Raw genomic sequence first — 24,837 nt, 5'->3', positions numbered from 1 at the left:
ACTCACCTCTGGGAGGGACCAGAGGAGAGCAGAGGCCCCATGGGTGGGGCCCCATGGGTGCAACCTCCCCCACCCCACACACGCCCCGGGTCTTACCTTCCCACAAGCCACCATGGAGAGGGCCACTTGGTACCAAAGGTGAAATTCTTCAAAGGCAAACTTCATGGCTCGCTCCAGGCACTGAGGAGAGGGGGCTGGTCAGCACTTCCCCACCAGGGGTCCTCCCCTCCCAGCCCAGTTCACTCCCTTCCAGGGTAACCACTGCCCAAATCACTTCCTGGAGGAGGCTGTCTTCGGCCCACACTTGGTTCCCGTCAGCAAACGCCAGGCATCACCTGTCCCTGCCACAGGCATGCTGGATGACTTTGCACAAGTCTCTTACCCTCTCTGCCTCTCTGTTCCTACCTCCACAATGTGTGAAAACCTTCCAGGGTGATGGTCAAAAGTGAATGAAATTGGGTCTCGGTTTTTAAATTTTAAACATCCCATAAAAACGATAAGTGACATTCATTATTGTGCATGGTACCATTCTCAGCTTTTTACATGTATTAACTCATTCATTCTCCCCAACAACTCTGTGAGGTGGGTTCTCTCATTATTCCCATTTCACAGATGAGGAAGCTGAGGCTTGAATGACTTATCAGGGTCACAGGGCTAGTAACTGGCAGAGCAGGCTGACTACAAAGCCCCCCAGATGGAAAGGCTTTTTCTCAGTTCTGCTATTCTCTATGACCACCGAGAAGACTGACTGCCCCACCTGCCTGTCCAGTCCTGGGCAAGCCCGAATCAGGGGTGGTCTGGTGAGATCCGACAGACAATACAAGTGCTTCCAGGCGATGGAGGCAGAAGCCAGCATGTAAGGACAGGATTCATCATGTGGCCGTGGTCAGGCGGGGTGGGGAACAGAGGTGAGGTTACAGGACCAGACAGTATGTATTTAAGAGCTCGCTGGCCTGGGTTCACTTGCTGGCTCAACGTGCACTCCCACCGCCATCTTGGGCAAGAAAGCATCTCTCTGGGCCTTGCCTTCCTTGTGGTAAACTCGAGAGAATACTACTTAAAGAAGGTATCCTCTGAGAGCACCTTGCGTGGCACCTGGGGCAAGCAGGAGCTCAGCAGATGTCACCCACCCCAGGAACCCCGTAAACACATGGGAAGAGAATCTACTGCCAAGAGGCCTATCCCTAGTGCCACCTTTGATCCCAGCCCAGATTGGAAAGCTCAAACATGTACACGTGCCATTCGCACTGTGGGGGACGGAGAGAGGGACGGCTTGGTGCTCTGGTCCTTCCATCTCCACCCCGGACAGGCACCATCCCTAGAGCGTTGCCCGACCAGTGTCTGCTCAATAGATTGGGGGTGCTCTGTCTAGCTTGGGTGGGAGGGGGCCCAGGTTCCCGACACACACCAAGCTCAGAACCTTGTTGGGAGAGGCAGTAATGAAACACCAGTGTCCTCTGTGGGGGAAACTGAGGGGTGGATAATTTTCCCTTTGTATTTCTCTATGCAACGCCATGTGTTTTTTTCAAAAGAAAATCACATAAAAACACTAGTAAAACAACTGAAAACCAAAACCCCACCCTGCCAGTGATGAGCAGCTCTCCCAACATTGGAAATGGAATGGTCCCAAGCCTGGTCTCCCAAGAACTGAGCTGTACCCCTTGGTGGAGGCAGGAAAGGGACAGAGGAGGAGGTCCTTGGTGGGCCACCTGACTTCTGGGGAGGGGTGGGCCACCGTACCTCAGAGAGCATGACGTACTGGCCTCTCCTGCCCAGCGTGATGCTCAGGAGGTCATAGATGGCTGCAGCGTTCCGCAGGCTCACTGCCCGGTCCTCCTCCTGCTCCGGTGCTCGGCTCAGCACCACATCTCGGGTAGCCTGTGGGGGAACGTGGTTTGGGAAAGAGCAAGGACAGAAAATAAGCAGCCGCCTGCCTCCAAGGCCCGGTGACCATCACCCTTACATTGCTAACCCAGGCCATGCTCCTAAAATCAGCCAGAGCCTTTCCCCATCCCCATGAAGGCCCCCATGAAAGAGAGAAAACCCTCTACTCATAGCCCAGGTGACGAAGCAGTTCTGAAGGTTCCTGCTATTCAATGTTTTAGTCTGCAAAATCTCAAATCTACAGAAAAATTTCAAGGATAATGGCACTGATCACATTTGCCTGTCTCTAGTATATCATAATAATAATAATAATAATAATAATAACAATAATAAAGTCATTATGGTAAGATGACCCTTTGCCCCTAAATACAAGAGGGCATTTTTTTTTTTTTTAACAACCACAAGAGGAATGCCAGTATTTTAGGAAATGTAAAACTGAAACCTCTCATACCAGCTCACAGTCAGATCTTACCACCTGCCCACTGCTGGTCTAACTAGAAATTTTCTCATCCCAGAAACCAATCCAGGACCATGCCCTGCATTCAGGGAGTACGTCTCTTTTGTCTCCTCTCATCCAGAAGAGCCCCTCAGCCCTCGTCTGTCTTTCAAACACTGGCATTTTTGAGGACATGTTTTTGTGTTTTGTGGAACAGCTCCTTGTGTGCTTGGAATTGTCCACTCACAGAAAGAGCTTCAGGTAATATCTGGAACTGTCTAGATCAGGTGGGTGGTTCTGCTGCTTGACTCACAGGAGGGGAGCTTGGGCTGTGGCTCCTTGGTGTCCTCTGCAGGTCCCCCGAGTCCCTCTGATAAGGACTCCTCCGCTGCTATACTTCCTTCCCATCACCCTGTGTCCAACCCAGACCCTATCCTGACTCCTTCTGACCATGGAACTCTCATGAGCTCCCTAAGAAACCTCTCCCATAACATAGGGCCTCTGTGCTTGGTGTCCAGCACTTAGGAGTTCAGTAGCTCAGAGTTGCCAGGTGGCTACTGGGTGGGAGGGTGGTGGCAGGGGGCGGGATGGGGGGAGGAGAATGGGAAAGTGTGCTTTAGGAGTAGGTGACTGTACAATCTGTATCGCCTGAAATCTCCCCCGTGTGGATTTAGGACCCTCTTTTTCTATGGCCTGTGATCCCACCCCCTCTTGTAAACCTGTGCCCTGGGGACGACACTCAGGCTCGGCAGTAATTCAACACGAATCATGGTTCTTCGAGCTGAGCAGCAACAGGGCAGGGACCAGGCTAGGGATGCTCTGGGACCTCTGCCTCCCCCAGCCCCCACCACACATACCTGAGCACTGTATCTGAACTGAAGGAAAGCTGGGTTCCAGCCAGATGTCCCTACTGGCAACTCTCAGTATCCTCCTCCATCTGTATTAGGGACTGAGCCCCCTTTTGTATGTTGGGACCCACCCTCTTCTACTTTCCCACACAGGACCTCAGAACCAAGGATGCTGGGATAAAAGGAAACTTAAAATGACAATCCTTCCTGTCCAGAGATGGTCCTCAAAACTTCCACCTGGGAAGGACTAATAACCCCTCCTCCAGGTCAGGGGCTGAGGTTCCCAAGAGCAAGTGGTTATAGAGGCAGAAGAAGGTCAATGGCCTTCAGACTGCAGGCTCTGAAAAGTGTCCTGTTGTGCAGGCCTGAAGTGCATTCCCATAGTCTTCTGGAAGTCGAAATGCCTGTAAGACCCAAGGAAGTAACTCACCCATGGGGGCATTTCAGGAAGGCAAGGCAGTGGCCAGGGGCTCTGATGGCTGTTCCTCCAGCCACAAGAGGTGAGGGCTGCCAACCCTCCCCCCCCCGCCCCCACCATGTACATGTACCAGTCCCAGGAGAAGGTGCCGGAGAGGCCAGGAGATCCCCAGAAAGGATGAGCACTGGTGCCAGCTGGATAAACAAGAGCTGGTCAGGAACTCCAAAGGGTTAAGGGAGAGGAGCAGAGAGGGAAAGTGCCAGAGAAATCCCTCTCCTTCTCAGTGAAATCCACCCACACAGGCACCATCAGGAAGAGAGAAGAAATTCTGAGAGGCTTGGCAGGAGCTATTTCTCTAAGCAGAGCAGGAACACAACACTGGCCATGTACCTCCCCCCTCCGCCACTTCCGGCCTTCCCCTCCAGCAGCTCCCCAGCTCTGGCCACTGAGGGTGGGGCCCAGAGAGGTGACTTTGCCAGGCAGCAATGACAGGGGTGGGGGACAATGAGAGGACGGGAGGTACAGACCCTGCCCTCAGGGAGGGGCCGTGGAATCTTCTGGAAGCAGCAACAGTACTTGCGCCCAGTGGAATTTGACCTAGAGCTTGGGTGGGAGAGGGGTCCTAATGGAAAGGGGGCAACACTGGCAGCCTGTGGTGGAGTGGGGTTGGGGGGCTTTTCTGTGGGGAGTGGGGAGATGCCTGGCTGGGCACATGCAGGACCTAGGAAGCTACCCATGCATACCAATATCCTTCTGGGGATGGTGAGCAGTGAGCTATGACCGAAGCCTCAACTCTGGTTGGCCTGTCCTTGAAGAACAGCCCCTGCAGACCTCAACTCCCAACCCCCTCCAGACTGCTCCAGGACAAAGTCAAACCTCCTCTTCTGTGGCTGCCATGAGGCCCTTCGCCATGAGGTCCTGCTCACCTGGCCAGCTTCTCCCACAACCAGCTCCCAACTGTCCCCCTGCCCCATGGGACTCCTTCAGCTCCCTCTCTGCACCATGGACAGACAGTCTGTAACCTCTGTCAATCTGGATGCCCCCTGGCTCCTTACAACCCAACTCACGTACCTGTTCCTTCAGGTGTTGACCTGACTTATCCCACCAGGCAAGGCCCCCTGCCCGTGTCCTCTCCCAGCATGACACACAGACCCCAGCCCCTGTATGCTCAACAGTTCTTGGGGGTTCTTGGGGCAGGGATGTCTCGCTGTCTCCAGCACCTTCCTTGGTCCATGTCTGTAGAATGACGCTGAGAGAGAAAGATTTCTGGACCTAGTGTGGAAACTTTCTTCTCTTGCCCTAGACCTTGCCTTTGAAGACAACAGTGTCTCTGAATGTGTGCGTGGGGGATGGGAGCGGTGGATTTCCAGCACTGGGCATGGATTGAGTCAGAAGTCCAGGAACAGATCTGAGCATCTCCTCAGCCTGGGGGCTGGCCTCCCCAGAAGGTAGACAGCAGGGAAGGGGTCTCCTCAGGGGTCCTCGGGACCTGGCGCCTATGTCAAAAGGGAAGCATGGTTCCCCAAAAGAAAGCCAAAAGCAGAAGTTTGCCCCAGTTGCTATGGCTTTGGGGCAGGGCTGCGGTGAAATGCTACAGTGGTGCTCGCCCGCCGGGTGGGGGAAACAGGGCAAAAGGAAGGAAGCTGTGGGGGTTAGCAACAGGGCAGGGATTCATGTGCGGCATGGAGGGCGGAGCCTCAGACACTTTGGGGACTTCTGGTCACTGCCTGTGTGCCCTGAGTGTGCTGTTCTTCCTCCCCTGGGCTCACCACCCTCAGGCCAGCGATACTACAAGATTCACGAGCAACCTTTGAACTAGTCCCAGCCACTCTTTTCCTCCACCATCCAAATGGCCTTGCTAGGAAATCCTTCAGATCAAATGCAGTGACAGATATGAATGCACCAAGACCCATAAAGCAATATGTAGACACTAAATACTCTTCTCACCATCACCATCCTTACTAGGCTGGGCGTAACACAGAATATTCTCCCAGCACAACCTCCAGGACCTTCCGCCTCTGGACATTCCCTGTCCTTGTCTGGTCCACGAATTCTGTCCCAGGCAGGGCTTGTGAGCTGTACCTTCTCCCAACCTGGGCCCTCTGGCTGTCTCCCCATGGAAGCCCCCTCCAAACTGAGGGCATTCACACAGGCCCTCTGCAAGTCAAAAGAGGAAAAGCAAAGAAGAATGTTCTTCCCCACCCCCATCATCCAATAGCTCATTACTGCCAGCATGACCCATATCTGGTGTTTGGAGAAGGATCCATGAAGCAAGTGTAGGGCCTCCCAGGAGGTCAGCGAGACAACTGCCAGGTCTCCAGGCAGGCCAGCCCGTGTGAAAGCTGAGGCAGGAGACTCCTCTTCCAACAGTCATCCTTCACGTGTGCTGCATGTCACCTTTTCAGGGTCACATCTGTCACATCTCATCCAGCCTCACAGTAACTCCAGGGAGGGGCAGGGGGAACTACTATGCCCCCTGGGCAGATGGGAAACTGAGTCCCAGAAGGTGAACTCATTGTGCAAGGTCCCCGAGAGTTAAGGCTGCGCCTTCAACAGCCAGTCCAGGACAGCTTCTGCCTGCCTCTGGTCCTGACCTTATGCTGACTGCAGGGCCTCAGACCACACTGACCTTCGCTTCCACCTGGTCCCATTTCTCCTCTCCAATCCTGGACACAAACAGGGTAAGAGAAGTAAAGGGAACTTCTTTACTTGTTGAGTACTTGTTGAGTACTCTGTAAGCATCTCACAATGACCTCATGCACTACTATCCTATTTTACGGATGAGAAGACTGAGGCCCAGGGAGGCTCCCCAAGGCATACAGATAGGTGGGACCCAGATTAGAGCCTAGACATTCTGACTTCACCCCTGGAGGCCTCTGAAGAAGTGTCCAGTAGCCTCGTCCAATCCAACAGAAGCCCTGGGATGGCTCTGCTTATAAAGGAACCAAAGCAAAACACAAGGCTGGGCATTCCAATCAGGAAAAAAGCCCCTCGGGCAATGGGTCCAGCCGTGTTCTCAGACACAGCTGCTCCACCGGCCAAGGACCCGGTCTCAGGGCCTGCTGCTGCCACCCTACAAAAGCACCCCGGAAAGGAGTCTCCCAGCAGCATCTGCGACTGGCACCTGCCCCTCCCTGGAGGGCACTGTCATGTTCTGCTTGTGCTCTCGTCCCCCACCAGCAGACATAATTACCACGGCTCTCAAGCTGCTGGTCCACAGAGCCAAGAAATAACATGCTCTGTGACGCGTCCCATCTACGCAGCAACCCGGGCCAGGCCCACGCCAGCCCCCACTCTCCTGCTGCATCAGGCTTCTGCGGCAGAAATCGCAGCTCTTCCTGCCAGCGAGGGCGAGAGGCTCTCCCACCTCTACTGAACCGACTGTTCCGAGCTGGCAGCATTATCAGACCCTTTACCATCACAGTCTGCAGCAGCACAGGGCCTCGTGTTAAAGCAAACCAGGTGCCAAATGCTGGAACGACCTGTGCTCATCTGCTGAGTCCCAAATGGAATCAAGCCCAAGAAGCACTTTCTTTTCTTCTTTTCTTTTCTCTTCTTTTCTTTTCTTTCTTTTTTTTAAACTGAATGGTATCCTCAAACCAATTTATGTTCCAACCAGAACTGAGCCTCAACATATTCTAAAATGACTGAGCTGGAGCCAAGTATTTATCAGGACAAAACAAATGCGTGGTGAACATCTACAATGTACTAGGCGCCTTGTGTTCATTTTCTTGCTTTTTCTGTGCAAGAGAGGACTTATTAGTCTCATTTTACAGAGGAGAAAACCAAGGATCAGGGAGGTAAGAACCTTGTCCAGGCCACACAGATTGTGAATGGCAAATTCCAGACTCAGACTGCTGGGTGTCTGACACTGGGCATGGCACAGTTAGTTAAGCTGCAGGGTCCTGGTCCCCAGAGGCTTACTCGTCCACCCCGTTCTCACTCAACACCAGGCCTTTGTGCCTTTTTAGTTTCCAAGCACCTGATACCAGCAGCAACTTCTCCACCAGCTGAATGAAACAGGGACCCACAGATTGTCTGCCTTAGCATGTATTTTATGCCTAGATCAGTATTGTAGAAATGATCAAGATTTCTGTACTTGCTGGTTCCCCAACTGTTTGAGAAAATTAGACTAGTTTTTGATATAGGATTCTTTTAAAAACTAAAATACATACTTGGGCTTCAGCAGATGGGGGTGGAGGGATTCCTCCTGATATGGGGACCAGGATTCTCCAGCTCCCTGGATAAAGGGTGGAAGTAGGTGGAATTGGGGGCTGTGATTGAACTCCTCATCATTGTTTCTCTGGTGCTGGGCATGGCCTGGTATGTTGTAGCTTCTCTAACAAGACTAGATGGATGGACACATGGATGGAAGGATGGATAAGCAAACAGGTGGGTGGATGGATGAATTTTAAAATGTCCTTTTGGGGGCACCTGGGTGGCTCAGTTGGCTAAAAGTCTGACTTCAGCTCAGGTCATGATCTTGCATTTTGTGAGCTCGAGCCCCGCATCGGGCTCTGTGCTGACAGCTCTGAGCCTGGAGCCTGCTTTGGATTCTGGGTCTCCCTCTTTCTCTGCCCCTCCCCCGCTCATGCTCTGTCTCTCTTTCTCTCAAAGATAAACATTAAAAAAAATTTTTTTAATAAGTAAAAAATAAAACAATAAAACAAAATGTCCTTTTGGCCCCAAAGACTCAAAACTAGGTCTAAAACACAAATCTTCTTCAACCAGTTATAACTCACATCCCTTGCATTTCTGTGAAAGCACTTGTATGGTTTCTATTTACCTCTTGAAAGACAAGGGGATTCCCTATTCATTCTGATCACGTTTGGCTGGCCTGTAACAAAAACCGTATCTAAGGTAACAGCCCCAAGCTCAAGACTGCTTGCAAGCTACTACTCTGAGTTCCAAACCACAAAATAGGGGCTGACATGCTCAAGAAACCTGTGGACACCGTTTCCCAGAGCAGCTGCTCTGGTGATCCTAGAGGTGGAAAGCTTTCATGATTATGTCTCTTGGGCTGGCTCTGCTGGGGTAGCTTTTACCACAGCACAATGAATTCGGCATGTATCAGGAAAACCCAAGTAGCAGCCAAGGCAGCCAGCTGCTGTTCTAGAGGCTTCTCCCTATCATCTGCAGCCAAGCCCAGCCAGCATCAAAGGGAGATGAGGAAAACCCCACAGGTACGTGGAAGCCAGGCTGAGCCTCAGGGTTCAGCTAAGGGATCAGAGCCCAGGAGGCTGGAATAGTGGTGTCCACACCTGATTGAAAATGTGACCCGCAGGGGAAGAGGGTACGAAACAAGGGCAAGGGAGAAGTCAGAGGCTATTTGGTCTCTCTGAGAAACCGCTCTGAGCCACAGAAGCCAGATCCAGATCCCAGGTGGAAAGCCCTCTGTAGATGAGACACCAAAGCTCCCCCCCAGATTCCTAAAGTTTCTAGACATGTGACAGGCTGGGTGTGAGCAAGAGGAAACAAACCAGCCAGCCCTGGAAGAGTGCCTCCTCCCAGCCCAGTGCACACAGCATCTGGGCACTTCCTCTGCTTTGTGTGCTACAGGAATTCCCAGGACACCACCTGGCCAGCCGGCCTGCACCCTCTGAGTCTCCTGGGCAGGCCAACAAGTCACACGGCCTCTTGCAAAAGGGCAGGAGCTTCTTGGAGAGAAATCCCACGTTTAGGAAAATTCACTTTGGCTCCAAATGTAGGCCATTTTTTAGTAAAAGGCCATTCTCCACTTGGAGATATAGTAGGGTAGTTTGAGGGTTTGGGGTTGGGTGGGGGGATAATCTAATGGAAGGGCATCTGAACTCTGGTCCTGGGCTCCCAGATCAGGCAGAGGCCACCAAAAATGGCTAAGGGAGACAGAGTCCAGCCTCGGTCCCTGCCATCTCACATCGACAGGCACGTCCCTGCTTGCAAAGCCCTCCCTGAGCCTCGTCTCATTTGATCTTCAAAACTACCCCCTTGGCCTTTTTACAGATGAGGGAGCCAAGAATCAGAGCAGTTTGTAAGTGGCAGAATCCAGACTGCAGTCCAGGGCTTGGGCTCCATGGCCTGTGTTTTGGAAGTTATTTAGGGAGGTGGACATCATTCAGTTCATGGCTGTGAAGATTATTAGCGTGTGACCTTGACCAAGACACAAACCTGCCCTGGACCTTATTTTTCTCATCTGCACAATGAGAACATATTAGTACTAGACTGAACCATATGAAATGGTTATTTTTTTCACATGGCTCAACATAAGGCTTCTCTCTATGAGATAATTGGCTCAGAACCTGGCAGAGAAAGGACCTATGAAATGTTCCTGCTTTCGCCTTTTTGCCTCCCACCTGTCATTCCTCAGCATGGGAAGGGGGGTTTCCCGAGACAGATGACTTCAGTGCAGTCTCATCCGAGAGTGGTAGGTGGTGAGATGGCTCAGGTGTGTGGGTGGGGGCAGGGTGGGGTACCAGTCTATGTCTGAGATGCCAGAAGTAGAAACTGGGGCTCAGTCTGTGGTTAGAGTGGGGGCCCATTTTCCATGAAAAGAGCATTGTTCTCCCATGAAAATCAAACCCTGCACTTGGTATTTCTATCCTCACCTCGGGCTAACCAGCTAGATGCCCCTTCTTTGAGCAACCACTTACCCCCTCACCAGCATGACCCTGCAAACCTTCTGGACCATGGCCTGGCTAAGGAAGGCTATTATCTCTCGCTGCCCCAGTCCAGTGTCCCTCTTCTGCCTCCCTGCTGGCGGACCTGGTGAGGTGGAAGAAACCCACTGACCAAAGCTCTCTGAACAAGTCCTATTACTGCACTGTCCCAGGTGTCCAGAGGAATATTAGTTTCAGGCTCTTCAGGGACCCAGCTCATGGGGTCTTGGTTTCTTAAACTCCACTTCTACAAGCTGCTCTCAGATGTGCCAATTTAGCAAATTGAGTCCCCAACCTGGGGGGAGGTGGGGTGTCCCCAGCTCACAAGCTCTGAGGGACCCCTTAGCCAGAGGGCTGACATGCAGCCTTGGACTCCACCCAAGCACACCACGTGGGCAGCACCTGCACCCTCTGGCTTCGCTGCTCCAGCACACCCCTCCTCCGCCTCCCTCTGCCCAGTCCAGGCCGTCCTTCTCACCATCCCCTGGGCCACACTCTCTCCTCCGCTGAGGCTCCAGGGTCCATGCGTGTGTATGTGTGAACACGTGTCTGTGTGTGTATGTGTGTGTGTGTGGGGGGGGGGTGCTCATCTTCCTGCCTGAGGCAGGGGAAATGGGTCTTATGAAAACATCCAAAGAGCACTTCCTGCACACTTTGTCCAGCACACTTTATCCCTCCTCTGCTTTATTTCTCCACAGTACTCAGACACTAGCACCCTGGACATTGCAGTGGTTGATTAATTCATTGTCCACCTCCCTCACTAGAATATAAGGTCCATGAGGGTGGAGACTTTTCTCCGCTTGGTTGCTGCTGCCTTTCTGGCTTCCGGAACAGGGCCTGGCACAAAGTAGATGATAATAAATAGTTGTGTGAATGACTGAATTCCTTCTACAGGCACACTTACCTCTGTGCACTACTATCATCTAACAGGGGAAGGAACTGAGGCTCAAAGGCACTAGATTTGCCCACGGCCCTCAGGTGACAGCTGGCAGAGCTGGAAGCTGAATCCAGACCTTGTGCCTCGAAAGTGCATGCTCCTTCCACTCCCTCACATTTGCCCCAGAATCAGCACAAGGCTGCTCAGTGCACACTCATGACTTACTGATAATTGTCTTTTGGAATCCCAGAAGAGGTGTTGAGGACTCAACTCAGTCCCTACTCAGGCCCCCAAATACAGTCTGTGCACCAGACCCAAACCTAGTAGCCTAGGGAGCCTCGCCCCAGTGTGGGGCACAAGTCCAAGAATCCTGCTTTATGGACGTCTGTGGGAGGCTGAGCTGGGTCAGGACCCTGTGGCCTGTGCCTGAGCCCTGCAGCCCTACCCCATGGGGGCAGTGAAGGAAAGCCCTGGAGCTTACCATGGACTCACTGATGAGGAGCAGCAGGAGGGCTTCCTCAATATTATCCTTCGGGCAGTAGAGGCTGAAAGACACAAACGGTGGCCCTGGCTCCAGCACAGCCCTCTCAAAGCAGTGCAGCCGGCCTGCCACACCGGCCTTTCTGCCCCAGAGTCAGCAGCTGCCCCGGTAAGGTGACCCGCTCCTGCATAATTCACAGGCACCGGATAGCACCTGCAGATCTTTATCAAGCCCCAGAGTTATGGATCTGAAAGACTGGGGTGGGTGGTGGGGCCAGAAATACTGCAGATGCTCCAGGGGAAGAAATGTCCCTTCCAGTACCCAGTGCTGCGTGAAACAGCTGGGGCAGGGAGCCAGGAGCACAAATCCCACTTTCGGTTATTAAACAAATACGAGAGAAGGCACACAAAGACTAGTAGGAAGGCAGATACCCTCCAAATAATTCGATCTTCGGATGCCTTAGAGAATTCTCTTCCCAACCCCATCCTGAGACTGTCTTCCCTGGTCTATCTGGCTCCCGCTGCTGCCTGCCTGGCAGTGAGCTGGGTGGCAGCTAGGGCAAGTGCAGGGCAGAGAGAGGGGATGTTGGCAGGGCCGAACCCCAAGTGTGGCATGAGACCAGCAGAGCTTACTTGTCTCCTTCGTAGAGGTGAGGCTTCCGTAGGGCCTGCGTGATGAAGGAGTTCTCCTCCTTGCTCATGAACTCAGGCAGCGGGAGGGACAGGGGGCTCCAGTAGCACTCCTCACTCAAGGAATGTAGCAGGACCCCCGCCAGATGCTTGGCCGCCATCTGGCAGAAAAGGGAGGAAGTCAGACCTGGAACGCCCTCCACCACCCGGCCAAATCCACTTGCCTTTGTTTGCAGTGTGCTGCCCCTTCAGGAGGCCTGCCTCTCCACCCCTGAGGAGCCCCCTGTTCTGTTTCCAGCACCCCTCCTGTTGGCCTTTGATGGCTTCTACTTCATCTCCTGTCCTCTTTCCTCTCCTAGACAAGACATATGTTTCCTCCTCCTCAGGCCCCATGGAGCCCAGCACTGCTCTGAGTATTCAGCAAGCCCTTGCAGAGCATAAAGCCACTGGCACGGCAGCTCTCTCTCGACCAGATGGCTTTCTGATATTTGACCAAAAATTCTAGAGTGAGAAGCAGCTGTGGCTCTGACTTTGGGTGAATCAAAGCCTGAGAAGGTAGACCTGAATTGGGGCAGGAAAGTGAGTCCAGGTTATTTATTAGGTTCATAAACAATCCCTAAGAATTGGTGCAGCACCTTGCTAGGAAGGGATGACATTAGGTTTTAACTCTGATCTAACGCTAGGGGCTGTGGGCAGTGCTGTGACAAGAATGCTGACGGTGCCTCCCAGGCGTAGTGGGAGAGAATGCGGAGATTGATTAACAATGTCTGCCATGAGCACAGACAGGGAGAGGAGAAGCATGCGTGGGACACACTATCATCCCTGATTCATACGCTGCCTGCTAGCACTTCTGTTGTCTCCCACTGAAAGTGAGCCCTGAACAGGCCAGCCACAGCCAGCACCCAACCCCGAGGCCTCGGCCGTGTGTTATTACCACTTTGAAGTTCTGAGTTGCTTTGGTCTCCACGGTGCGTAGGACCTCCCGGAGCTCTCTCATCCCTTTCACGATGTTCCTAGAGGGAAGACAGCAGAAGCAGGGTCATTACCAGCCTAGCTCCCACAGACACCATCATCAAACCTGCAGATGTAAGCAGAAGCTGGCCCATTAGAGTTTTACTTGAAAACAGTCAGTTGGAATGAAAGGTCAGAGTTGTAACACCAGGATCCTAGAAGCCCAGGATGTAGTTGATCAGAGAATAAGAAGGATCCCTCTCCCTCACAGTCCCCCAGGAACCCAGGCTTCCCATTCACTACCAGAAGGGGACCAAGATGGAATATTTCAAACAAGACGCTGTCTTGGCCCCAAAGTCTTGGCTGGTGTCAGACTTTCTGACTTGAATCAACCTCAAATTCTTCATCTTCACCCACCACACCTGGTCAACGCTGGGGTCCATCCTCACCTCTCAGTCCCCATCACCAGAGCCCTAGACCAGCCTGCATCACCACAAAGGCCAGTATCACCTGCCCCCCGCCCCCCCCCTCCCAGCCCCTGCCAGCTCTCTGGGCCCTGAAATAATTTGCAAGCTTTTTAAAGTGTGACCGAAAGTAAAATATACATTTTAAATTGCAACCCAGTATGCACACACTTTCCTTACATAAAACTGAAGCAAGTTTCTTGACACATTACCTAGCTCTACTGTGTGCCGTCCACTCTGGTATTTTCTATTTTATGTCTCCCTCTACTCCTCTTTTTAAAAATGCTGGCTGCAGCCCACTGAAAAGAACTTGCAGCCCACTAGTTTGCACAACCCACTAGTTGTGGCCTGCAGTTTGAAACACTGCTCCATCGCCCCTGGAGGGGTCCACTTGACAGACAAAAGTCATCTTGTTCCTCCCCAGGCTGGTCCCTTCGTCAGCACCCCCAGGGCTCACAGAATCCAGTCTACGTCCTCAGCAAGGTATCGCGGGGCTGAAGGGACGGCCCCCTTGCCTCTCTCCCATCTCATCTCCTGCCACTCAGGTCCATTTTGAACAACCGACCCAGGTGACCTATGTCAAGTCTTGGCACAGGCTCCTCCCACTGCCTTAAACAGCCCTTCCTCATTCACCCTCAGAAAGCCTTTCCAATATCACTTCCTCCTTGCAGCCAGCCCAAACTCCTCCCCATGCTCACCCTTTTTGCCTGCGTCCCTCTTGCACCCTGTTAATTCCTCTTCTGAAGCTTGACACTGTGTGGTCAGTTTCCATTCATGGGCTGACCCTTGGTGCGCTGTGCTCTCCAAGGGCAGGGCTCCAGTCCTGCTGCTGAAGCTCAGCACTAGCACAGCTCCTGGCACACAGCATGTGCTCAGCAAATGTTTGAGCACCACCCTTCTCATTTCCTGTGGGGGTTCCCTGGATCACAGCTCACAGGGAAAGCAGAGGCTGCCGGGTGGTCAAATTCAGAACTGAAAGACTACAGAGGGGTGAAGAGCCAAAGGTGGCAGCTAGGGAAGTCACAGGAGCCCCTCCCGCAACTTTCATGCACAAAACAGATTCTTAGGAGCTTTGGGGTGTGGGGCCATAAAAAGAAAAATTTGCAGACCAAGTCCCTGCCTTCTGGGAACCTCTGGTTTCAGAGAAGAAAGTAAAAATGTGCAAACGACTAACATTATAAACACAGATCCTCGTTTGTGGGGCTGAGAATGGAGGTAAAGACCCCTGGGATAGAGTCAGAGTCATAATGACCTTTCCTAGTCTGTCCAGAGCTTCTGAAGAACTAAGAGGGGCAAACAGGACAGGAAGCCACAGAGACGAGGGGCAAACAGGACAGGAAGCCACAGGAAGCCCTTAGAGACAAGTCAAGTTTGGGTACTGCTACAGATACCATGTAGCCTGAGGAGGGGCTCACCTGTGGGCTGTGTACCATCTCCTCCTCTAAAAAATCAGGACTTCAGTTTGGACAGTGTCTCCTAGATTTCTGTCATCTGCATATCACATTTGTGATTGTTGCTACTAGCTGCACACCATCAGTGTTATTATATATGCAATACTTTCCTTTACATCTTCTTTTTTACTTTAGTAAATACCTTCACAAAAAAATACCTGAAATTAGGGATTTGGTATGCTAGGGGTTTTTTTTTTTTTTGGAAATAGGTATTAAATATAGAAGTACTTATAAAAAGTTAGTCTGTATATCACTCAAAGCCATATTGTGTATCACTAGAGGTAGAGCTTGGGAAAGAATAGATTAGACCACAGGTTCTCAAAGTGTGGTCCCTGGACCAGCAGCATCAGCATCCTGGGAACTTATTAACAATGCAAAGTCTGAGGCCCCCACTCCAGATCCACTGTATCAGAAACTCTGGGGCAGAGCCCGGCAGTCTGGGCTTTATCAAGTCCTCAAGGGCTTCCAATGAACATTCAGTTTTGAAAACCACTGGTTTACCTGATCCTCAGTGTCTTCCAGTTCCCCTATGCTAAGTAAGAAGCCAGGTTCCAGAAGGGACAACTTGACATGGAAAGTCCAGCTTTGCAGCCAGATTCTGAATCTGTGATCTTGGGAAAGTGAAGCAGCCACTCTGATTCTCATCTCCCATCCATAGGAGGATTCCTCACTTACTCATAGTGCGGTCAGGAAGATGAACATACGTGAAGCCCAAACGCACCCAGGCATGTGGTAGAGGCTCACTAAATATTAGTTATTTTCCTTTCTCCTTTTAATTTGGGTCCTAAAGATGACATTACATTATGTTTTCATTTGCCACATTATTTTGCATTGAAGTTTGGGACCGAATGAGTAGGGGGCAAGGGACAGTAGTACCTGAGGGGATCTTCCAGCTCTAAGTCCATCTTTCGCCTTCCACCAGCCCCTGCCTCCCCAGGGGACATATAAGCAGGATTCCCCATAGACAAATCACACCCAGGGACAGACTAGCAGTCCCCAGGAGCCCAAGTAGGAGGAGTCTGCAGGAGAGGCCCTTCAGTCCCACTGAGGCCTCTGCCTTAGAAAAGAACCCAGAGTTGGACAGCAGGCCGTCGGCCAGGCCAGCTGAGGGGAGAGCTCAACATCAGCCACCACCAGGAGACAGAAAAGACAGACTGCATGAGCTCCCAGAAGAGAGCAGGACTGGATGGCTCTAGGAAGTCTGTAGGAGAGCAATGCCCAGGAAGCTGGGCCAATGGCCACAGGCTGGGGCAAGGCTGGACCTAGGGGCTGCACCCTGGGACTGCCCCAGGGCCTTATGGCCCAGAGATAGCTGGTAGCTCCTGGGACTTGTGGGTGATTTTCCACTCTGTGGACTCCCTGCCAGCTTCCTCCCTGGCAGCCTGGCCCAGGCTGCTACCAGGAGCCCAGAGCCAAGAGGGACTATGGCCTCTCTTTCCCACTCCAGCCCAAGGACTGTTCTCTCCCTGCCTTTAGTCTCCACATCATCAACACTGGAAGAGGGCTCCCAGACCGGCGGCACTGGCATCGCTCAGGGGATTCAGAGAAATGCAGGCTCTCAGGGATCCTGCCTCCCCCCAATACACACACAATTAAGGAATCAGAACTGCATCTTCACAAGATCCTATGTCCCAAAAGTTGTGTAATTTTACTATTTTCAAATCTGTAAGGGATTCTGGTATCTCAATAAGCTCCCAGGAATTCTTTAGCACAGCAAATAATTACCCTTGGGCATCTTTTGGGTAAATCCCAATTTTTATTGAATACACATAAAGAGAAAAACCAATACAGAGGCTTCAGTGGCCAGGGCTGTATGGGGAGAGATTCAGGCTCTCAACAGGCCTCGACCTGTTCTAAGATGCTGGGAACACCCCTCTGCCTCAGCTCATCCCTCCAGGAAATGGGAAATCAGATGGTTTCTCCCACCAGCCTGAGCTAATGCTAACCGTGCCAGGTAGAGCTGGGGCTTTTCCCAGTCCCGTGAGAGGGCGGCTTGAAAGATCTCTTTGTTCTGGTCTCTCACACTGACCTTTCTGAGCAAAGCTGCCACTTTAAACAATATTCAAACAGGGCCTCAGATCAACCCTGGCCCAGAAGCAGGCTGTGTGTGGAGAAGCCAGGAAGTGATTGATCCCAAGTCATGTTCCTGGCTGGCCAGGAAGAGAAAGACAGAGATGTAAGGCAGTGATGGGTCATCTAGGGAGGCCTCTAGGTGGCAAGCTTCCCCCCTCTACCTCTTGCCGCCCCTCCCCACTCCCCCCACTGCCGGCCCCTCGTCAGCAGCAGGCAGAGAACAGATGTTTCAAATGCTTTGTCCTATTCAGTCTTCACAGCTTCTGATGAGGCTGGTAAGGCTGGCTTGGTTCTTCCAGGTACCAGCACAATGCTTGGCACATAGAAGGCACTCAAGAAATCATTGTGGAATAAATAAACTCCCATTTTCCAATGGGAAAATTAAAGCCTGGTAGACGCCTGCCTTTTCAGGCCATCTAATACCCAAGGGGGAGAGGCGAGCTTACCATAGGCACCAAGGGTTCAGATTTCACTCCCTTTACACTGAAATTATTCCTGAGAAAGATAATGCTTTCCTTTCCAGGCCATCTGAACTCCAGGACTTCTGGAATTCAGCTAATTGACTAGTCTTTACTAAGTACCTACTGTATATTCAGTACCTGGTCAACAGCCCTGTTGACAAGGGGCATTCAACAAATGCCCTGATAAAATGAACTGAGAGACAGAATGAGTGTCTCATTCATGGCCTGCAGGTAAGGAGCTCACAGTCTGTTAAATCAGCCACACTCAATTTATTCAGAGTTTAGCGAAGTGTTTTGCATACAGTAGGTACTCAACAAATGTTTTGTTTTGTTTTTGGCTTGGTTTGATTTGAGAGAATAAGAAACTGCATGGAATTTATGGTTGAATGAAATCTAAACAGACACTGGTGCATGTGACCCTGACCAGAAGTCCCCATTTCAGGGCTGGCACTAATTGTGTAAGAGAGGTTTCTGGCCAAAGAGCACAGCCAGTTGGCAGATCCCAACAGCTGGAGAGTTGAATCAGGAGACCAGGTCAGGTGTAGCTCAAATAGTTATCAAGCTGTTTACTCCTGCCATAGATCCATATCATCAGTTTCAAAAACTAAAGCTCTCCTCTTCACCCCAAGTCCCAGAAAAAGGGCACTGAGGACATCCAGGCAAGGAGATCTTTCCTCTCTAGCAAGGTGGGAGATGGGCAATGGGTGCTAACAATAAATACAGGCTGTGCATTATGAGAGGCTGGAAGAGTGTGTTCTCTCCAATGGGCCTCAGAGGTGTCTCTGTGCCCCAAAGAGTGACACAGGCCACTAGGAGGCTCTCCTGGGCTTTCCTGTTGGATGACTCTGGCCCCTGAATCCCCCTTAGAACAATCTGTCTCCTGCCCTCCTCAGCACTACAGATAGTGGGAGGCTGCTGAGGACAAGACAAAATTGCTGCTGATCGAACACACCTCTCACGAGGTCATACCAAACAGCAGGCCGGGCTTTCTAAGGTGCCTCACCATTGGGCAGAGCCCCCCCCACCCTCAACCCACCCCAGCCATCTGCAGCCCAGGCTGCCTTAGCTGCCTCTTGACTCAGCACCTAGCTGGCAAGGTGAAGCATGTGCAGTTGTGCACACAGACTCACGCCCACACCCCCCCCGCCCCCCAAGAAAGGGAGAGTGCTTTTATAAGGCTGAACAATCTGCCAAGCCCCAGGAAACTCCCTTAGAAAGCACACACATTCCCTTCTCTATTGTTTGGTTTTGGTACAGTGTGCACATATTGCTTTAGTAGTTAAAAAAAAATTTTTTTTAACATGTACAAAATGTACAGCCCACCTGGTTCAATACACATGGCTCAAGCTTATTCCCAGCCCAGAGCCAAGAAAAGCCTCTGTAGGTCTAGGCAGAAGGAAGGGAAAAAAACCACTCCAAAGAGAATGGCCTCTTGTCCACTCTGGGGGAGGAGCCTAGTCAGTTTATGTTCTTGTTTCTTGGGAGATGCCCAGAGACTCAGGTCCTAGTTGAGGTCAGGGCCGCGGACAGGGACAGTCAGCTTTCCTGGTATTGCATCGCCATTGGCTTCCCTTGCTGCCTCACCCCTGGAGCTGCTTCATGCAAAGGAGACCAAACCTCTCCCACCGCCAGGACTCTGGGCCCAGCTGCCATTATCCGCAGTCATAAGAACACGTCAGAAAGGTGCCCTCTCCTGGCAGCAGGCTCTGCAGAATTACCTGGGACAAAGCTCCACTCAGAGTCTACGGTTGCCCTCTGGTGGCAGCGAGGGGAATCGAACCGCAGGGTCCCCTCCTTAGGGAGGGGGTCTCTCAATGAATGATTGTCCTTTTAGGTCAGTATTTTCAGTGCCAGGTCAGTTAGGAACCCTGTCATCAGCCACAGAGCAAGGGAAGAAGTCATCTGGGGGGGAATTAACTGATGGATCAATAGGGCAAGGCCCCTGGAAAAAATGAATGTCCCTCAAACATACTAAGTGTAAAATACTGAGGCCCAGATTTAACCAAAGCTCAGAATAAAAGAAGAGCTGTTGGGGGTCAAGCAAATACCACCATACCCCATTTTTCACAGTGGAGAACACCATACCCTTTAAATTATGTCAAATCCTCAATTGGAGAGACAAGGGTGGACCATGGGACCAGGCACTGCTTGTGGCCATCTGGCCCCAAGGGCAGAGCACCCCGGGATCTACCCAAGGCCCACATGGAATGAGTGCCAGCTCGCAGATTCTACGCAGAAGCAGGTCCCACCATCTCCCCCTGCTCCTTAGGCCCAAAGGGAAGTCTTCTAACACCGAGAGGCTCCCTGGCCCCTGAGAGCCCCCCTATGCCAGCAGCACCCCCACCTCCCTGCCTCCCTTCCCTCCCATTAGACTTCTGATGGCTACATTCAGCTCCTTCACTGTCTGCTCAGTGCTTGGATGGAAGAAAGCTCCCTAAGGAGGGGAGCTCATCCTGTTCCTGGCTTCAAACCTGTTGAGTAAGGTGGGATGCCTGGTTCATGGTGGGCTCTCAGAGGCTTCTGTGAAATGAATGGTTGGGCTGTTCTCTGGGGGTTTTTTTGTTTTTTGTTTTTGTTTTTTGCCTTAGCCCCTACCCCCTACTGGGCTGTAACCTCTCAGAACATAGGGAATAGTTTTATCACCTTCCCAAACACCCCAAAAGCCCAGATGAGCGGGGGGTGGGGGGTGGGTGTGGGTGTGGATTTAGTCAGCAGGAAACAGTTCTGGAGACCCTTAAAAGACTTTTCAGAGCTGCCCTGGAGGAGAAGACCCAATGTCAGGTATCGGGGTCCCAACCTACCCTGAACCTCTGCTTCTTGCAACTTAGGCTAAGACAGTGGTTCTCAACTGGGTGTGATTAGCCCTCCACCACCCAAGACATTTGTCAACATCTGGACACATTTTTGGTTGTCACACTTGGGGCAGGAAGAGCTACTGGCATCTAGTGGGTGGGTAGAGGCCAGGGATGTCGCTAAAGCCTACAATGTACTGGTATCTGGCTCAAAATGTCAACAGGTACTGAGGATGAGGAACTCTGGCTTAAGGTGACTTTTTGTTTGTTTGAACTTCCTAACAACAACAAACATATAAGAAAAATATTGGAACTGGTGATTCACCTAGGAAGATGTAACTCTGACTTGAAGGCCGAAACGGGTAGTTATGAAAGCTCCTACCATTTCGAGTGTGTGGAAGGGGAGGCCTCGGGCTGTGGGGGCACAGACCCCATTCAGCACCAGGCATGCTGCCTCTACCACCCGTTAGCTCTGCAACTTTGGGCAAGTTACTTCCCCTTCTCCTTTCTTCTTCAGTAAATGGGAACATTATTAGTTCCTCTATGTTCACAGGATTCTGCCTGGCATGCAGCAAGTATTCAACAAGTATTAGCTACTGTTAAGAGGAAAGGGGTAAAGAAATTATTTAAAGACCAGCCGGGCACACAGTCCACGCTTTAAATATCTGTCACATTCCCGGGCCACCTCTGGGCTGGATGCGGCCACAGGAAATGGACAGAGGGGCTGAGCTGTTGCCATGTGAACCGGGGACTGCTGCTCACACCAAAGCTTTCGAATGTTTGGGCTGTTTGCTTGGAAAGAAAAGATGATTCAGTTTCCATTGCTCTTTATTTGGGAGGCACGGGGTGGGGGGGAGGGGGGTGGAGAAGAGTCAGCATCCTGGCTTTCAGCACTGAAATTTGTTTTAGGAGGAAAAGAGGATGAAGGGTGGGGAGCAGAGTGACAAGAACAAAACAATATCACTTGGGCTTTCCTGGAGGGGTGAAGGTTGGTGAATGTTCTGTCCACTGCCGGCGGCATCACCACCACTCACACGCACACACACACACAGCCAGAGTGTGCAGAACACAGGCAGGGAGGAACAGCCCCACCAGGAGGGTGGGACCAGCTTCAGGAAGAGGAGCCACCCACTGAGAACGGTGACTCAGGGTCCCAGAGGGACAGAGACAGCCTTGAGTCAGCGGAGCAAGGATCAGCCCAACCATCTCCAGGGCTCTGTCCTTCTCCCACACACTCCCAAACTGTAAACCGCATGGGTTTAAAGGCTGCTCAGATCCAAAGCTGGAATCCTAGTGGGTTTCCGCTAGGAGCACTAAGGGCCAAGCTACTCAACCTTGTCCAGTCCTTTGTCCGCTCTCAAGCATTCTGGGGTCACCTGACTTCCTTCACAGGGTGCTGTACACTGAGCACATGGTCTAGCCTAGCACACAGCAGGTGCTTGATAACTGCCGGCTCTCTCCCTCCTTCCTTCCTGGCTGTCCTTGACGGTCACCTTAACCTCATCACACCTGCAGCAAGTGTGGTGTGGGGAAGGGCAGCAGGCAGCCTCAAGGGGACTGCAGCGGAGAGGTGGGGGACAGCAATCCCCTCCCTGTGCTCTGAGCTCTGTACTCAAAGTGTCTTTTCATTCCTGCCTCTCCTTGGACCCTCACACCCCTCACACACACAGGACAAACAGGAACCCCCTGTTTGAGGAAGGAAGCAGAGCTGGAGGGTGGAAAAGGAACCTGCCCAGGGTTGCTGTGTGGTCTCCCATTCCCAGACCTTGGTGACCTCCAGATGGCCAGGGTGCCCCTGAAATCTTCACACTGGAAGCTGAGGCCATGCCTTCCAAGCTGGAGCACACTCACTAGGCTGGAGCACCTGAGGGCAGCAGCAGGATCTCATTAACCCCAGGGTTTCTGCTGTGGGCAGGGGAGCCTACTGGGCAGGAGCATCAGCTGGCTCTGCCCAGGACAAGTCACTTACGTCCTCTGGGCCTCCATTTCCCACCTGTAAAATGGGGATGTAACAAGTGCACCTGCCTCAGAGGACTGCTAGGACCATGAAATACACATGAAACAAAGTGCTTACCAAGTGCCTTGCACAAATTCAGCATGTATTTTAAGATAATTAATATCTGTTAAAGGAAAGCATGAAGGGGACAAGACACCGAAATCACCAAGACCCCCTCCTTACAAAATCTACTCCTAGGGTCTACCATACAGAAGGGCTCCTTCACCCTTTGTGCCTACAGTAGGCCTTGGGAGCGAGGGCCTCTTAAACGCAGAGCAGGCATCAGTCAACAAATTTTCTCCAAAGGGCAAGGGAGTAAATATTTTAGGATTTGCTCTCTACTCCACTCTGGGAGAGAGACAATATTAAACAGTAGGTATGGCCATGCTCCATTAAGATGTTCTTTGCCAAAACAGGCAGAGGCAGACCCACACTGCAAAGGTTCAGCTAAGGTGGCATCTCTTCACATCCCCCATCCATCCCTGAGAGCTACGCCTGCTGAAAGAAGGGTGCCCCGGGGGAGCGGGCGGAGCCAGGCAATGGCGGTCTGCAGCTAGAGAGAAGTAGCCAGGTGGCAGCTGTTGGGCAGTAAAAACAGGAACTAGCCCACCGGGCCACTGTATCTCTAAAACTGAAGTTCAGCAACCAAAAAAGGACAAGAGAACACAGACAGTGGAGGTGGAGCAGAGGCAGCATGCTTCCCAGGGTCCCTGTGATGTCCCTCGGTCCCACACCTCCCCAGCCACAGGGTGGTCCGAGGATCCCAGGGCTCTGGGGCCAGCCCCACCCTTGGGGGTCAAGCTGCCTTGGCTCTCTGGGCCTCCTGGTCCACATGTCCCAAACGGTGACACCACAGCCTCCCTGACCTAGCACTTGAAAAAATAAAAGAAAAAAAACAAGGTGCGAAGTTCAAGTTTGGGCCAACAGCCTAGCCAGCTGTGGACCGCCACAAAAAATAACAGAACTGATAACAATGCCTTTGATTTTCTAAGCAGCTGGGATGGATCAGGAGCTCTGGGCAGTATTCTCACATGAGAGCGGGTGACAGCTGCCTCCTGGTTGGGACCTTTCTGCCCTGTTCTTACCATTCAGAAGACAGGGACTTGAGCAACAGCCTCTCATCTAACAGTGAGGGTAGGGTGGAGAGAGAGGAGGACAGCACAGGCCTCTTCCAGGCCAGGGGTCCAGCTGGGGCAGGACTGGCCCCCTCTGCAGGCGTGCACCTCTGTGTACCCTAGCCCGACAAGATGTGAACACACCAGCCCCTGCCGATCCTCTCAAGAGAGCACACACACGCACACACCCAGATCCGAGAGGCCAGACTCCACACGACTGGCGTCAGGAACACCCCGGCCCAGAGGAAAATGTCCAGGTCCCGCTTAGCTGCCAGCAACCTACCCCTTCTTCAGGTTTGTCACATAAGCGCTCTGGAGGGCGGCTTCCAGGAAGTAGGTGAGCTCATAGTCAACTGGGTGAGAGCCTTTCAGATGCCGTGATGTGGTGTTATTTGTGATCTGGGAAGGGGAACACAGAGAGAGCCGCTGTCTCAAAGTTGTGAGTTGGAGGGGCTGGGGTCACAGCCAGCCCCGGTGGAGGTGGCAGTCCCGTTACCATCCCAAGTCTCTGGCTGCCTCAGGGACACATGGTGCGATTCTCAGTCTAAATCCAACCTAACTTGCTTTTGTTTAAAATATGTCTAAAACACTCTCTCCTCATCCAAATGCTGGATGCCCACAATAGCCCTACAAAGCTGGTTTTGTCTGTATTTTATAGATGAGGAAACTGAGGCTCAGAAAGTGCCTAAGGTCACAAAGCTGGCATGCACCTAGACCTCAAACTTCAGTCTGGCCAGTTACAGGGTCAGGCTATTTCTACTACTTCCTGGTTCATTCATTCAACAAACACTTGAGTGTCTACCATATACCAGGCACTGTCCCTGTCATATAACCATGGAATGTCAGCACAGTCTAGCTGGCTAAGACTCCTGGTTCCAGGGAAGCCTGAGGAGCAACTGTGGTATTAATGAGCTGTCCTTAAGCCTCAGCTCTAAGAGGACCACCCAGCCCCACTGAGATAGGCCTGCCTTTATTAGGCCACCTCCCTGCCCTGATCCAAGACACTAATCAGTGAGCCATCTTGTCTTTTAGAAATTGAAGTAGATTTAAGAGAGGTTCTTAGTTCCTTGGAGCTTGGGGCTGGGTCTGAGGAGGGACACAGCACCATTTCTGAGAATGCACAGGGTCCTGTGGCCTGCCCTTCCATGACCCAAGATAGCTAGCTCCCGGGGCCCATTTGTCTGCCCAATGCCACAGGACACTGATTCCAGCCCTGCCCACCATTACAGCTCATCACCATAAAAGTCGAAAGCCTGGGCTTCTGGATGAATGGGAGACCATCTTTTTCATGAAAGTTTTCTCCAAAACCACATGCATTTCCAATGT

At 52.0% G+C, this 24,837-nt stretch overlaps 1 protein-coding gene across 1 annotated transcript in view; it reads right to left on the bottom strand.

Moving 5' to 3' along the window:
- Positions 1–24,837, bottom strand: part of TTC7A (tetratricopeptide repeat domain 7A) — a 120,307-nt gene that overhangs the window by 62,216 nt on the left and 33,254 nt on the right. Inside the window, exons 5-10 of the mRNA XM_015538689.2 lie at positions 23,795–23,910; positions 13,143–13,221; positions 12,212–12,369; positions 11,580–11,643; positions 1,741–1,878; positions 97–180 (exon numbers count right to left, since the gene is read on the bottom strand). Coding sequence (XP_015394175.2) covers positions 97–180; positions 1,741–1,878; positions 11,580–11,643; positions 12,212–12,369; positions 13,143–13,221; positions 23,795–23,910 — 639 coding nt within the window. The remainder of the gene's footprint in view (positions 1–96; positions 181–1,740; positions 1,879–11,579; positions 11,644–12,211; positions 12,370–13,142; positions 13,222–23,794; positions 23,911–24,837) is intronic.

Source organism: Panthera tigris, chromosome A3, assembly GCF_018350195.1.
Source record: "Panthera tigris isolate Pti1 chromosome A3, P.tigris_Pti1_mat1.1, whole genome shotgun sequence".
Taxonomy (NCBI): domain Eukaryota; kingdom Metazoa; phylum Chordata; class Mammalia; order Carnivora; family Felidae; genus Panthera; species Panthera tigris.
Note: the sequence above shows the minus strand (reverse complement) of the source record. Positions and strands in the feature narration are given on the sequence as shown.